At 36.7% G+C, this 15,393-nt stretch overlaps 1 protein-coding gene across 1 annotated transcript in view; it reads right to left on the bottom strand.

Moving 5' to 3' along the window:
• MALRD1 (MAM and LDL receptor class A domain containing 1) overlaps positions 1–15,393 on the bottom strand; it is a 736,704-nt gene that overhangs the window by 512,484 nt on the left and 208,827 nt on the right. The window contains exon 20 of the mRNA XM_032880867.1: positions 6,181–6,268. Within this exon, the coding sequence (XP_032736758.1) occupies positions 6,181–6,268 (88 nt within the window). The remainder of the gene's footprint in view (positions 1–6,180; positions 6,269–15,393) is intronic.

Consider the following 15,393-nt stretch of genomic DNA (forward strand, 5'->3'; position numbering starts at 1 on the left):
TCACATATGAAAGTGACTACAAGTAGACTAAAGTAGCAGTTGAACAATTTTCAAGCTAAAATCAAAGTACTTCAACACCCTTCTCCATTTTTGGTATTTAGCACTTCTCTGAAAAGATGACAAAATAGGGGCACCTGGGTGGCTCAGTGGGTTAAAGCCTCTGCCTTCGGCTCAGGTCATGATCCCAGGGTCCTGGGATCAAGCCCCACATTGAGCTCTCTGCTCAATAGGGAGCCTGCTTCCCCCTCCCTCTCTGCCTGCCTCTCTGCCTACTTGTGATCTCTGTCAAATAAATAAATAAAATCTTAAAAAAAAAAAAAAGATGACAAAATAAAGGTTTGACTTTACAATAGGTTAAGGTTACTTATTTGTCCAATTTTATTTTCTAGAAACAATAAAAATACTAAGTTGAATGGACCACAGGCTTTGGCCAATTTTTTTCATATATATTTGCTACTATTTTTACATATTTCTAATATATTCCCACTTACTGCTAATATTCTTATATGCTTCCTATATTTTGCAAGACTACATCAAACATGCTAAAACCAGAATATTTAAGACTGCCATCATGAGTTTCAAATTTCTTCATTTTTGCCCTGAAGTCTTTTATTAAACTGTAAATATTTCCAATAATTTGCTTTTTCAGAGTCCATATTTCCTTTAGAAAAACAGGGAAGACCTTAAAATGAAGTACTTTAATGGAATGGATTATTCTCAGGCAAATATAACAGACACACCAAATGACTTAAAATTATAAAGTAAAAAGTTGCAGGTGAGGTCTTAAAAATGAAGACAAAAGTACCCAAACTTTTCCCCTTGCCTTTTCATTTATGCTGAAACAAACATTCCTCTTTGCAGAAAGAAGGGTGACTTGAACAAGCATTTACACATAAAGCTGGTGAGACATTGAGGTTAATGAGGAGGGTTGCCAAAAATACACAGCTCAGTCAGTTTAACAATGACAACAACAAAACCATTGGAGGAGGACATCATAAAAATTATGCTGAAGCATCCTATAAACAGTTACCACACCTTCTCAACTATAAGCCATCATCAGCTGCAAGATATGCCACAGACTTCGTAACAACTTCCCTGAAAAAAAATAAAACACTAATACCTTGGGATACCTGATATTCATTCTAGTAATTGATATACCTAGCAAGTAACAATTCTGATATTGCTGAATTCTGAGTTTTTAAAATAGGATGAAAAGCACTTAGGCGATTTTTTTTTTTCAGTTTGTACACAGTATGCTGTGATGTCATGTAGTTTTGACTTTAGTTTTACAAACAACCCAGCTATCTCACAAATAATCCTTGAGGCAAGATACAAACTGTCATATGTGGTCTGCTGAAGGGAACACCCTTCTTGCTTTTCTCATATAGTTTGGAGAAAGAGTCATGAAAAACAGATACTTTCTATGGGATACTTATTTTTAAATCTGAATATTGTCTGGCAACAATTCTTACTTAATCATCTACTCTGATGATCTGATTCAAAGTGAGTAGATTTGACTTTGCCACCATCCTCCATGACTCTCTACTCTGGGAATGAGCAACATCATTATACACTGACACAAAAATAATCATAGGATTCTATTGCATGGTTAAGTTTGTCTACTTTCCCTAGAAATGCAATTAATCTTGCCTAAAATGTCTTTTCTCTAGTATCCTCCTGGATTAGTTTTAAAATCTATATTCATCAAGATATGGAAACAAAGAAGGTACAATCCATAACAGAGAATGCATTTGAAAATTAAGTTACAAACAACTGGAAGTGAGAACATGAGAAAGAGTTAACCTAGGAAAGCAAATAATGATGTTGTAGGAAAAAGTGAAAGGAAAGTAAGCTCATGGCATATATACTATTGGGGGGAAATTAATGAAAGTTTGCAGTTAAAAGGTTACTAGTCAACACTGTTTTGAACTACGGTAACAATGGGGGAAAAACACAGAAGAAATTTGAGAATTATTTTGGAGTTGGTGTCAGCAAGTTTTGCAAGCAGGCAATCTTAAGGGGAAAGTCAAAGAATACTGTGGAATTTCAGCCTGGGTTGCTGGAGAATAGTGACATCATAAAAAGGTATAAGGAATGAGGGAAAAAGAGGCTGATTTTAAGGAAATAGGTAAAAACGGAATAAAGGACTCCTTATGGTCATTTAGCACAAGATAAAAGATATCAGTTATGTGCCAACCCACACTTTGGGGATTAGGTCAATATTTTGCATCTGTGTGTATGTATTTTTAAGTTTTGTTTTATTAGCCAAGGAAGAAAAACACTGTAGATAATCAGTTCATATTGGGAAACAAATCAACATTGCAAGAGAATCTACACGTGCTGATCCCGTCTCAGCTAACAGAAGAAAAAAAAAAACAAAAAACTTATCATCATCAAGGGCAATATTTTTATTGAAAGCTGAAATTTTATTTTTACGTTCATCTTATGGAAAGATGACATCAAATTCCTTTAAGAAACCTATCGTTTCAACAGGCTCTGTGGTTTTAATTCAGTGTTTGTTTTGTTACAAAGCCAACATTAAAAGCCTATTTTTCATCCAAAACTTGAACCAGAAAATCAGGACTAATGGTCTGTAACTGATACTTCACATCCCTGCCTCTGGGTCTGGCCACTTCATTTTCTCTCTCTCCTTGGGAACCATCAGCCACAGAGTGTAAGTAGCAAGATAACCGGAGTAGCAATAGTATCGGCAGTAACTTGTGTTCCCTTCTGTATTATTTTATGGTCTCTGCTGCCACTGGGGTCACAGTGATGCTCCCTAAGCTCAGACTCAGGGGCGATTTGGGAAGAGCCCTGGCCACTGAAATCACAGGTTCTTAGATGAAACTCTCGTTCTTTCCCTCAACTATATATTTTCATCCTTGCCCTTTAGGCTCTTTACATTTAATTTTTCACATCTCTAAAGTAGAATATATATTCCCTTCCTTGTGAGGTTAGTGTTTTTGATGAGCTGTATGATAGTGGTTAACGCTGTTCTCCTAAGAAGCAGACATAATTTGTCACTTTTTAGCTAGGTAGCCTTGGGCAGGTTATCCCCTTCTCAGTGTGCTCCATAAAACTGGGATAACAAAGATATCAACCTATCCAACATTTAAGATCTCTTCACTGACAACGGACTAGACATTATTCTAGACTCTTAAAAGGTTAGAGGATTGGGGGCACTTGGGTCGCTCAGTTTTTCAAGTAACCAAGTCTTGATTCAGGCTCAGGTCATGATTTTAGGGTTGTAAGATCGAGCCCCATGCGGGGATCCATGCTGGATGTGGAACCTGCTTATGATTCTCTCTCTCCCTCTCCCTCTGCCCCCTCCACTCCCCCTGCCCACCCATTCGCGGTGCATGTGTCACTCTCTCTCTAAAAAAATAAAACATCAAAATCAAAAAAGTTAGAGTAGTATGTAAGATGGTACATATGAGTGGTAAATGCTATTAATATACCGATTCATCACCTCTCTCTCTCATAAGGACTTTCTGTATTCCTATCCTTGCCACATCAGTTGAGAAGGTTTCTCTGCCCCCTTGTTAGTCTTGACCACATGACCTGTTCTGACCAGTGGATGTGAGCATTGTGCACAGCATGTCCCAACAGAAGCTTTAAGTGTGTTTTCTTCTTCCTGCCCTCTACTTCACAACAAAATATGTCAGATAAGGCCTCCGTCCTCTAGCTTTGGTCCCAGATAAACAGGACAGAAGAAACAGAAATACACAACCTGAAGCTCTATAGAATTAAGAAGAGCTCTGAACAAAAAACACATACTTCTGCCATTATTGTTCTCTGCCCACCCACATGCTTGAGAGCAAGAAATAAATGCCTGTGGTTATAAGCCACGGAGGCTCGGCTTTCAACAAAATCTGTGCTATGAGTGTGTCTTATAAATTATAAAAATTATAAATCATAAATTTATAATTTATACATAATTTATAATAAAAATTTATAAATCATTAAAAATTATAAATAATAAAAATATAATCTATATATAAATATACATTATATATATAACAGGTCTGTTATATATATAATGTATATTTTTATATATAAAATTTATAAGTTATAAAAATATTATAGCAATAATAATAAACTAAAATATATGTCAAAACTATATAAAGCACTTCAAAAGATATAGGCATTTCTCCACCTTTCTACCCATTTATCCAACAAAGGTTAATACTAAGTAATATTATGTGCCAGATGCTGTTTAAGTTCTGGACATAAGACAGTGATCAATTAAAAATCACTGCTGTCAGGCAGCTAACAGTATTGTTGGGGAAAACAGAAACAGAACCATAAGGGTGATAGGCGTTACAGAGAAAAATAACGTGAGAAGAAGAAAAAAAATGTCAATGAAGAGACTCTGTGTGTGTGTGTGTGTGTGTGTGTGTGTGTGATGTTCAGAGAAATCCTTACTAATGAAGAAACTTCGGAGCAGATCAGAAAGAAGTACTGAAGGGAGTGGAGTATTTATCTCATCTCAGGACGAGGGATAGGAAGGTTTAGAATCCCCGAGGCGTAAGTGGGCTGGAGGATTTAAAGATTATCGTAAAGGCCTTGTAGATAAGAGAAGTCAAGCAGAAGCCCAGGGGTGGTGGGTGAAGTCCCCAGGTACGAGGGCACCAGGCATGCCTGCCTTGGAACCTACTATAGAAGTTGGCTTTTGCTCTCCATGAAAGAGGATATCATAGGAAGACTTTAATGACAGGAGGACACGATCTTATCTAAGTTTGAAAAAGACCATTCGCCTGCTGTTTGGAGAACAGATTATATTCCCAAGGGTAGAAGCAGAGATCGTTTAAAAGGCAACGATGATAATCCATGCAGACACAGTGGTGGCTTGGACCTTGGACAGAAGCAGTCGGCTCTGGATATATCTGAAGCTGGATATATCTGGATATATCTGAAGCTACTGGAGATGCAGATTTGTTCATGAAAAATACACAAATAGAAATAAACTGTCTTTTACTGAGACAGGGAGGCATGGAAGAATGGCAAGATGGAGGGGACCATCAGTAGGCAAGAATTCACTTGCAGCCATTAAGAGATAAGGGTAAACTTGTTGAATTCTAATTTCCTTCTTGCTGGCCTTATCCAGAGAGGATCTGGCTTTCTGCAGAGTTCTGTGGAAACCATGACACAGAGCAGTTAAGGGAATTAATCCTGCCAGGATGATGAGGTAGAGACTCAGAGCTGAGTCCCACAGTACAATGAAAAGAACTGGAGTCCAGCCCTGATTGTGTCCAGGAAGAGACTGGTGCTCTTCTAACCAGTAACACTACAGTGATGGAGCAGGACTGAAGGTTAAGTCTTCAGAACTTGAGAGTGCTTTCTACATGGATTATTGCAATTGCTTTTTAAATTACTGTGCCTCTGATCTCTTCAGAAAGGAAGCTGTGCTCCCCCTTGCTGGGCAATTTAAGAGCCTCTAGCCTCTGAGCCAAGAGCTTGATAACTAGTCCTATTAGATTGCTACTATTTTTTTTTTTTTTTTTGCACTGTCTGGGCGGAGCTCTGCCTGGGGTGTTTGTTTTAGCTTTATTTTAGTTTACTGTAGGCTTGTTTTAGGTTATTTCCCTTCATTATCTTTGAGATGTCTACCAGACATCTAAGTTGAGATGTTCAGTAGGTAGTTAGTACATAAATCTGGATCTCAGGGTAAAGGCTGAGGATGGAAATAGAAATCTGGGAAACATATATTTGTGTTGTTGGCTTTTTTTCATAAAAGAAATGTGTGACACAGAGAAGAAATGGTTGACAGCAATCCTTAGGAATATTTAGTGTTGCCTGACAGGAAACCATCTCTGAAGGTAATGGAGAGATGTATACATTCTCTAAAACAATGTAATTATAAGGTGACCAATTCGGTTAATACAACCCCTCAAGTATAACGGAATTATGGTTTAACTTCAGACATGATTTCCTAATATTTTCCACATGATGAGACAGAAGCATAACTGATTTAAATCTCTCTACCATGTTTGCAAAGATATTAAGACTAATTACTAGCAAAGATTCACAGTAACCTTTTCCAGAGTTAATACACTAACAGAACAGAAGTAGGGGTATTTTTACAATATTGTGGAAATGAAAAATTGATTTCCTCCACAGCCTTTTTTCCCCAAGTAAATAGGTTTGAGAATACTCATATGTTAAAATATTCTTCCTTACCAGGGTAGAGGGTACAGTCCATGAATGACAAATCATCGACAGCAATGTCTCCAGTGAAGCCATCTCCTACTGAAGCCTCCACCAAAACCTAAGAAAAATACAAGAAATCTGTTGATACTGAGAAGGATGTTAACTTATGGAAACTCACAGTAGGAAAAAAGAAAATCAGAATTTACTTAAAGAGAAATTCCTTCCAAGCCATTGAAAAAAATACTTTCTGATAGTGTTTCTAAACAGGTATCTTATCCCTACCTAGATAATTCCAGTAAGGAAGCTCCATTCCTTTGTGGCCGCATTAGAACCATGAAGCCCCTTGTGCTTCTAGTGATTTTCCAAAAATTATAATAGATCAGATTTATATCTACTTCCCTATAACTTTCAACCTTTAGTTTAAGACTCACCCCACATTTTTTTTTCAATCCTTTGAGTATTTGAGGACAAATTGTCTCCTTTTCCCACCTTTGCCCAAAGAGTTCATCTGTTTCCAAGGTCAAACCTCCTCATTGTTCAAGAAATCCAATTTGTGGCCAGAGGGACTTGCCAGCATGTACATTTTTAAGAGCTTTAGAATTTTCTCGCACTGACCTAATTCTGTAACACTTTATGAAACTGGCTAATCGTTATTAGATCTCCTTCAGAACCGCATTAATCACAGCAAACTCCGATGACATCTGTGCTGTTCCAGGAGCACCAATTCCACCAAACCTCCAGGAAAACATGAAATACTGACAAACCACTACCATATATGGCAGATTGTGATTAGGCCTGAAATTTACTATAATAGAATTAATCATGATAAATTATTTTAATACTTATGCAAATATGCTGCATATTGAATAGGAATCCTGTTATAATTTAATAATGAAGAAATCAAGCAAACTCAGAAAACACATTCTGTTTTCCCACATTTTATATGAATATAGGTTTCTGTCGCATTTTTCGTCACAAATGCTGTATGAGGGAGCTGAAATTTTATTTCATTTTTTTTAAATTCTTAGCTTCTGTTCAAACTTGTCTCACACATTATTTATGGATATCTTTGTTGAAGGGGAGTTTTAAAAGATTAAATTCCTAACCTCAAACCTCTTGACATCTTCTCCAACTTTCCAGTCTTTCTTGAGAACTACCCGAGTTTACTCCATCATTTGTCAGTAAGGAAATTAAACAACGTGGGAAAGGTATGTACCCACAGGTGAAGGCAACCCACATACTACTGCCAGAGGAACATTTACGTACCAGTACTACGGAAGAAGTGTCCTAGTGCTTTATAACGGATTGCCCCAAATATAAAAAGCACCCTTCGTTTCTCTATGGTCACGAATGAAAGAACTATTATCGACAGAAAACAAAAACGCAGAAAGAATACTCAGTAGAAAATCATACAATTATTCTAATAAACAAAAAACCAGCGGTCAGAATTTGGCAGAACATACTGGAAGAAAATATTTTTTTGTTCTATTAAAACAAAAAAGACAGCAGTTGGCTCCTCGAGAGGGAAAAGGCAAATGCAAAGATTAATTACCAATTAATTCCCCAGATCAATAGGTCTGTCTCACTGCAGTACCACACATGACATGCTAACAAAGGCTGAGAAGAGGGGCGCCTGGGTGGCTCAGTGGGTTAGGCCGCTGCCTTCGGCTCAGGTCATGATCTCGGGGTCCTGGGATCGAGTCCCGCATCGGGCTCTCTGCTCAGCAGGGAGCCTGCTTCCCTTCCTCTCTCTCTGCCTGCCTCTCTGCCTACTTGTGATCTCTCTCTGTCAAATAAATTAAAAAAAAAAAAAAATCTTTAAAAGGCTGAGAAGATGCAAGAAAAAGGAAAAAATTAGGGTCAATAAGAAGAAACACAACTGACTTTGCTGTACTGCTCATGATTATATTAGCTCATGAACGAGGAGGGATAGAAAATGATATCGAAATCCCAAAGTTTATGGAAAGCACCGTGCCTGTCCATATAAATATCTGTAGGCTAACTTTGGGGACATGTACATACTTCTCTCCACTTGAGAATGTGGACTCAACTGTTGCAAAGTATTCTTTTTGTTGTCATAATGTAATCACAAATTTAAGCAATGGCCACTTGTGAAAATTATGAATATTCTTATTTGTGGGCCACACGGGGTAAGCACACCTCTGAATGGATGCTGTTTGCAAAACCTTGTTTCTATTGGAGTTCACTGCATATTACATGAGAAGCATTTTCATAGTGCTTGTATTAGCATTAGGTGCCAAGAAGAAGACAAAAAAATAATCTGAGGCAGAAGACAGTCGGGTGTTGTGCTAAGACACAATGTAATCATAATTTTTGCCAAAATATGTTCCATTTCCTAACCCTCTAAATGTTAGCATTTTTGAAAATAAACAATAGCTTCACGCTGAAATACTAAAAAAGTTAGTTTGTATGTATATCTGCAGTCTCAGCCACTTTCAGATATTTAATTAAACCAGCCATTTAAAAAAAAAAAAAAAGAGCCTACATGGTAACAAATCACATTTTGAGAAAGTTATGAATGTTCAGGTTGAATTCTACCTTTGCCCTATATTTAGATGTGGTCTTGCAAAACACTTTGCATGTTATCCTGAGAAACCAGTCCGAAGAAAATAGTCACACACACAAAAAAACTAACCCAAATGTCTCTATTCTGGAAAATTCACTTTCATTTCTGGTGTTTTTCCCAGAATAAATGGGAGGATGTTAAAACACAAACATTATTGTATGCAGGGCAGTATTGCCATCCTGGAAATTAGAGAAGCCACATTTTACTCTTAAGTGCCATTCGTACCTTACTGAATTACTTAAAGGGCAATTGGAAATTCCAGTTTGGTCTAAATGACCTGCATTATCTGTAGAGGCCAATTCTACTTACATTAGAACTATCACTGGCTTGGAAATCTTATAAACTATTCCAGTGCTTCTAAGTTGCTGTTTTCATGGGCTGCCACATCTAGATGCTCCAACTAAGGACAGAGTGGCCTTGTCAACTACATTGCAACTCATAGTTCTAATTTAACCAAAGACTCAGCTATTAGAAGGGTTTCAAGACTTGCCTGAACTCATTTGTCTCTATATTTAGGAAGTTCTGAATTACTGGCCAAGCATTTTAAGTGATCTGGAAACTCCCCATTATTGTATATATGTAACACACCATTTAATCATAATTTTACTGAAATATCTTTAATTCCTTAATATATATGTATCTATATTTGTGAACTAACTCATAGGAAAGAAAAAATGGTATTAACTCAACCTGACACCCCAATACCCTAACCATCCCATGTTTGTGAAAGAATACAAAATTCAAACATAGTATATCGATTTTTAATATAATGCATCTTCAGAAAGACTTGAAAGAAAGGATTTCTACTTTAAAAACAAAAACAAAAACAAAACAAAACAAACAACAAAAACCCTATACTCAATATAGAGCAACTACAACTCCAATGCACTGCTGATGGGAATCCAAAATGGCGCAGCTACTTTGGAAATGGTTTGGCAGCTTCTTATAAAATTAAACATATGCTTCCCTACAATGTTGCAATCCCACACACAGGTATTGTTTACCCAAGAGAAATGAAGCCATGCCAAGCGAAAACCTGTTCACAAAGTTTATAGCAGCTTTATTTACGACCTCCATCTCCAAAAGCTGAAAACAATTCGAATATCCTTCACCTGGTAAATAGGAAAGCAACTTGTAGGAGATCTATACAATGGAATTCCACTCATCAATGGAAAAAAACAAATGAGGGGTACATATAACAACACCTGTGAATCACAAAAGCATTGCACCTTGTGACAGAAGCTAGGCTCAAAAGGCTACATATTTGATCAATCCATTTATACAACATTCCAGAATAGGAAGAACTATGGAGAAAGAAATCAGATGAGTATTGCCAGGGGCTGTGGGGAGAAGACAGGGATTGATGACATAGAAGAATGGAGATCTGGGGAGATGAGGGATATATTTCCTTAGTTGTGGAGGTGGTTACACAACTGTATAAGCTTACTGAAATTCACAGAGCTAATCACCTAAACAGGATGAATTTTACTTATATAAATTACACATCAATAAACAAAAACATTTATTCTATACTCACTGCTATAAATCATCATTATCCCAAGTAGTATTTTCACTGTTTTCTAAATTACTAATTTCATGCATGAAATTTTATAATTAGCACATAGTAATCTGAAGTAACTCACTATATTTTTTAATTCAGCTATGAAAATTTGCTTGTGATCCACTAATAATTTTCCAGAGAATATTTGTTTTCCCTTATACTTCCTAGTGATGTCCACTTATTTTCATTTACTATTTCCATAATTAAAAATGCAGAAACAAAGAAAATGAAAGATATAAAAATTCTTTCACCCTGTTTTTATACTTGACTAACAGCTCAAGTAGCCAAACTCTCATAAACACATCCAGACAACTAATATTTTACCATATAAGCTACAATTTAAGGGCTCATGAAAGTCAGCTTAGGATCTCAAACTTTCTAGGTTAATATCTAGGGAAATATTTGCTAGATTTAACATAAAAAGGTTCTTAAAATCACTACTGGAATTTTTTATACAACCTTGAAACTAATCTCAATGAAATAAAACTTAGATTTGTCTGACAAATTTTGTGTTTCCTTTGTCCATTTTTTTTTTTTTGTATGTCTCTGGCCATATCACATACCAAAAAGTACAGAATAATTAGAGTTTTCCAATTATTATACTATGTATATGAACATCATTTATCATTAAACATGGGTCACAAATGTTTTACCTAAATTGTGATAGACCGAGCACAGAAATGGATAATAAAAATAAAACCATGGCACTAGAGAGATGAAGTAAAATGCGGGAACAGGTAAGCAGGGCAAGTGTTATAAAAGGATTACTTAAAAGAAAATGTCTGACGTCTGCCTCATCTGTTTAAGATCTGTTTGGGTTAAAAAATCATGGCAAAATTTTTGTTGATATTTTGGCCACATACCATGTATCTTCTTACCTAATGTCAGGCATAATATATGATTTCCTAAGAATTTTTTATTCTTCAATGACTGTGTGCTTTGGCATTGTGCCAAATGTTTCTATGGTTACCAAAAATAATTAAAAAAAAAAAGAAAAGTCTGTCTTGGTGGTTTTTCACCATCTAAGACAGGAAAGTCTAAATGGTGACATTCTGGCTCCCAGGAGTGTGGTTTGATCAAAACACGGCTTTCAAGGAGAACAGGTTGCCAAATATTTTAATAGTAAGATTCTTTCACAAAAAGATACTGTCCTGTAGTTGCTACGATCCCGTTACTCCCTATTAAAAACGTAACTCTAAGGCTGAGTGTCAGCAGCCATTTATTATTTAACACCTGACCTACTTCCAATTCCTATCCCTTGCCTGGTTCCCATAGGCATTTGAGTTTGCAATTAGTTGTGCATGTTAGGTCAGAAACCATGAAGGGTCTGAGACTTTACCCTGCTCACAAGCTAATAAGATAGCCTGCCACCGTTTCATACACATATACTGACAGAAGACACCAGATGCTTGATTTAGAGGGACAGCAAAAAGCATCAGCCAGGAGAATTCCTTCTACTTTTCCCTCAATTAGATGTTTTCCTCCACAGAAGAAGATCTCAACATGAGGACACTAACTGTTATAAGCTGCTAGGACACCTGTTCATCTCAAACTCTAGAGAGAGAGGGAGGATAGGAAGGAGGGAGAGAGGGCACTTAATCTGAAATTTGTAAGCAAATGTCTCAGGGTAAAGGCTATTCAAGCACACTCTTTACTCAGACACCGAACTGTGAAGAACACAAGAAATCCACAGAGAATTACCTCCCAGCAACATAGCTGGATGCTGCCACGTTGCTGATATATTTAACTCGTGGAAGCACTATCACTCCTGCCAATGTAGGTGTAAATTAAAATGTTTATATCAATTCAGCATCTTTTTCTCTTACACAATACCTCATTTTTTACTATTCTAAACTAAATGGGTAATTCATTGGAGTCTTTCGGAGATGACCACCCACCTGCTGTTGGTCTAGCTCCTTTTATACCCACAGAATCTTTTCCCATCAGAGCTTCTGCTGTATTGAGAGTAGAGATTTAAAAGAAAGAAAAAAATCAAGGAATAGGGAATGCGTTTGAGGAAATAAGGGCATTCAAAATATCATTCATGTTTCCTTATTTTGAGAGAATTCTGTTATTCTTGAATGAAAGAAACAGAAACCTTAAAAAATCATGTCTAAGTATCAGGTCATGTGAAATTGATTTGCTTTCCACGATTTTTAAAGGGTTGGCAAACCACAGCAGGTCTTCTGAGGTATTTCATATACTTTCAGATGTACTAGAAGAGCCAAAATTTTAGTGAGTTCCCCCGTGCCCTCAAATATAGTTGCCTAATATGCCCAAGTTAAAAAATAAATAAATAAATGTTAATCAGTCTGAAACTAATTGGCTACTTGACATTCTGCAAACTCACACACTACTTAAAGCATCCTCTGGAGACCCACATACCATGTAACCCATTTCACATCTCATCTATTACTTCAATGTGGACAAATAATACTCAATTTCCCCTGTCCTGGGAATTTACAGAACCTATCTGACTGGAGGTTACAAAGAAGCATTTAATTGAAAATAGTCTAGTCCATATCAAAGAGAAAAAAAAGTAAAGAAGGTTTGGAACTATTAAAAGTTCATAAAAGTAGGGGCGCCTGGGTGGCTCAGTGGGTTAGGCCGCTGCCTTTGGCTAGGGTCATGATCTCGGGGTCCTGGGATCGAGCCCCGCATCGGGCTCTCTGCTCAGCAGGGAGCCTGCTTCCTCCTCTCTCTCTTCCTGCCTCTCTGCCTGCTTGTGATCTCTCTCTGTCAAATAAATAAATAAAATCTTTAATAAATAAATAAATAAATAAAATAAAAAAGTTCATAAAAGTAGGTTTTTCTTATTTAAAAATGATGCAGTAAGGTATAATAAGATTTTCCTACAATACAATACTGGCCCAAGTGACTGGTTCACACATGCCAGATCGAAATTTCTTTAAGTAGCAGAGTTCTAAAATTCCTACTGTCATTTTTTTTTCTAATCATGAAGCTAATTTTTCATCCCCTATGCCATTAAAGGTAATATTTAAAGGGAAAAAAAGAACTGTAATCTACTGTTTTGATATACAATGCTCTTTTACGATATTATCTACCTCTCATTCTTCTCGTGAAAGAAGGCTGCAAATAATAAACCCTACACATCTACTACGTGACAACCTAAAGGTGATCTGTACCTAAAGCACCAAAAACTAGGTCATAGATTTAAACCCAAACAATAACACTCATTTGCCTCTTGGTCTAGTTTAATATCCCATAATACCCACCGAGTAGTTATCATGCAAAATCCTATTTGAGGTGTCGGCATCAATGCTACTCCCTCAGAGAAGCCTTCCTTTATCACACAAGCTGAGGATATTCTCCTTTACATTACATCTCATAATTTTTAATTATATCAGTATTTGTACATTTAAATGCTTGTCGATCTAGAGACTTTAAGGACAGGCTCCATGAGACTCTTCTGAGGAAAACACAGCACCCATAACAGTGTTGGGCACACAGTAAGTACTTAATAAGCACCTGAATGGTGCTTATTATTTTCTCCCTGAATGCTTCAGGGAAATAATGGTGCTTATTATTATTTCTCCCTGAATGCTTCAGGGAAAAATAATAAATTTCAACTAAAATTACTGATGTCATTCAATGCAATCCCTATCAAAATACCCACGGCATTTTTCACAGAACCATAAGAAAAAAATTCTAAAATTTGCATGGAACCACAAAAGACTTGGAACAGCCAAAGCAACCTGGAGAAAGAAAAACAAAGTTGGAGGTATCGCACCTTGTGATGTCAAACTATACTATGAAGCTCTGGTAACAAAACAGTATGGTACTATAGCATGAAAATGGACTTACAGATGAATAAAACAGAAGAGAGTCCAGGAATAAACCCCCAGTAATATGGTCAATTAATCTTTGACACAGGAGGCAAGAATATACTATGGGAAAAAGACAGTCTCTTTAGTTAGTGGTGCTGGGAAGACTGGACAGCTACATGCAAAAGAATGAAACTAGACCATGTTGTTATACCATATACAAAAATAAACTCAAAATGGATTAAAGATTTAAATGTGAAACTAGAAATCATAAGACTTCTGGAAGAAAGCATAGGCAGTAAGCTCTTTCACACTGGTCTTGGAAATATTTCTTTAGATCTTTCTTCTCAGGCACGGAAACAAAAGCAAAAATGGGACTATATCATACATTGTACAGTGAAAGAAACAAAATGAAAGGGTGACCTACTGAATCAGAGAAGATATTTACAAATGATATAAGTGATAAGCGGTTAATATACAAAACAGAAAATTCACACAACCCAGTACCCCTCTGAAAGATCTGATTTAAAAATGGGCAGAGGATGTGACTAGGCATTTCTTCAGAGATGACATACAGATGGCCAACAGGTGCCAGAAAGACGCTCGATGTCACTTATCATCAGGGAAACGCAAATCAAAGCCACAATAAGGTATCACTTAACACCTGTCAGAATGGCTAAAATCAAAAACACAGGAAACAACAAGTGTTGACAAGGTTGTGGAGAAAAAGGAACCCTTGTGCACCGCTGGTGGGAATGCAAACTGATGCAGCCACTATGGGAAACAACATGGAGATTCCTCCAGAAATTAAAAATAGAATTACCACATGATCCAGTAGTTCCACTTCTGAGTACTTATACAAGGAAGATGAAACACTAACTCAAAAAGATACATGCATCCCTACGTTCACTGAAGCGTTATTTACAATAGCCAAGCTATTGTAGCAATGTAAGGGTCCATCAATAGATGAATGGATAAAGAATATATGGTGTGTGTATGTACGTGTGCAATCTAAAAAAAAAACAGAGAGACATAGAACAATCTGGTGGTTGCCAGAGGCGAGAGGAGTGGGAGATGGGTAAAATAGGGGAAGGGGATTAAAAGGTACAAACTACCTGTTATAAAATAAGACAGAGGGATGCAACGTACACCATAGAGAATACAGTTAATGATATTGTAACAGCTTTATACAGTGACAGATGGTAGCTAGATGTATCCTGATGATCACTTTGTAGTGTATGTAAATGCCGAATCACTATGCTGTACACAGAAACATAATATTGCATGCCAACTACATTTAAAGTAAAATG

This window comes from Lontra canadensis, unplaced genomic scaffold, assembly GCF_010015895.1.
Source record: "Lontra canadensis isolate GAN:19392208 unplaced genomic scaffold, GSC_riverotter_1.0 scaffold72, whole genome shotgun sequence".
NCBI lineage: Eukaryota > Metazoa > Chordata > Mammalia > Carnivora > Mustelidae > Lontra > Lontra canadensis.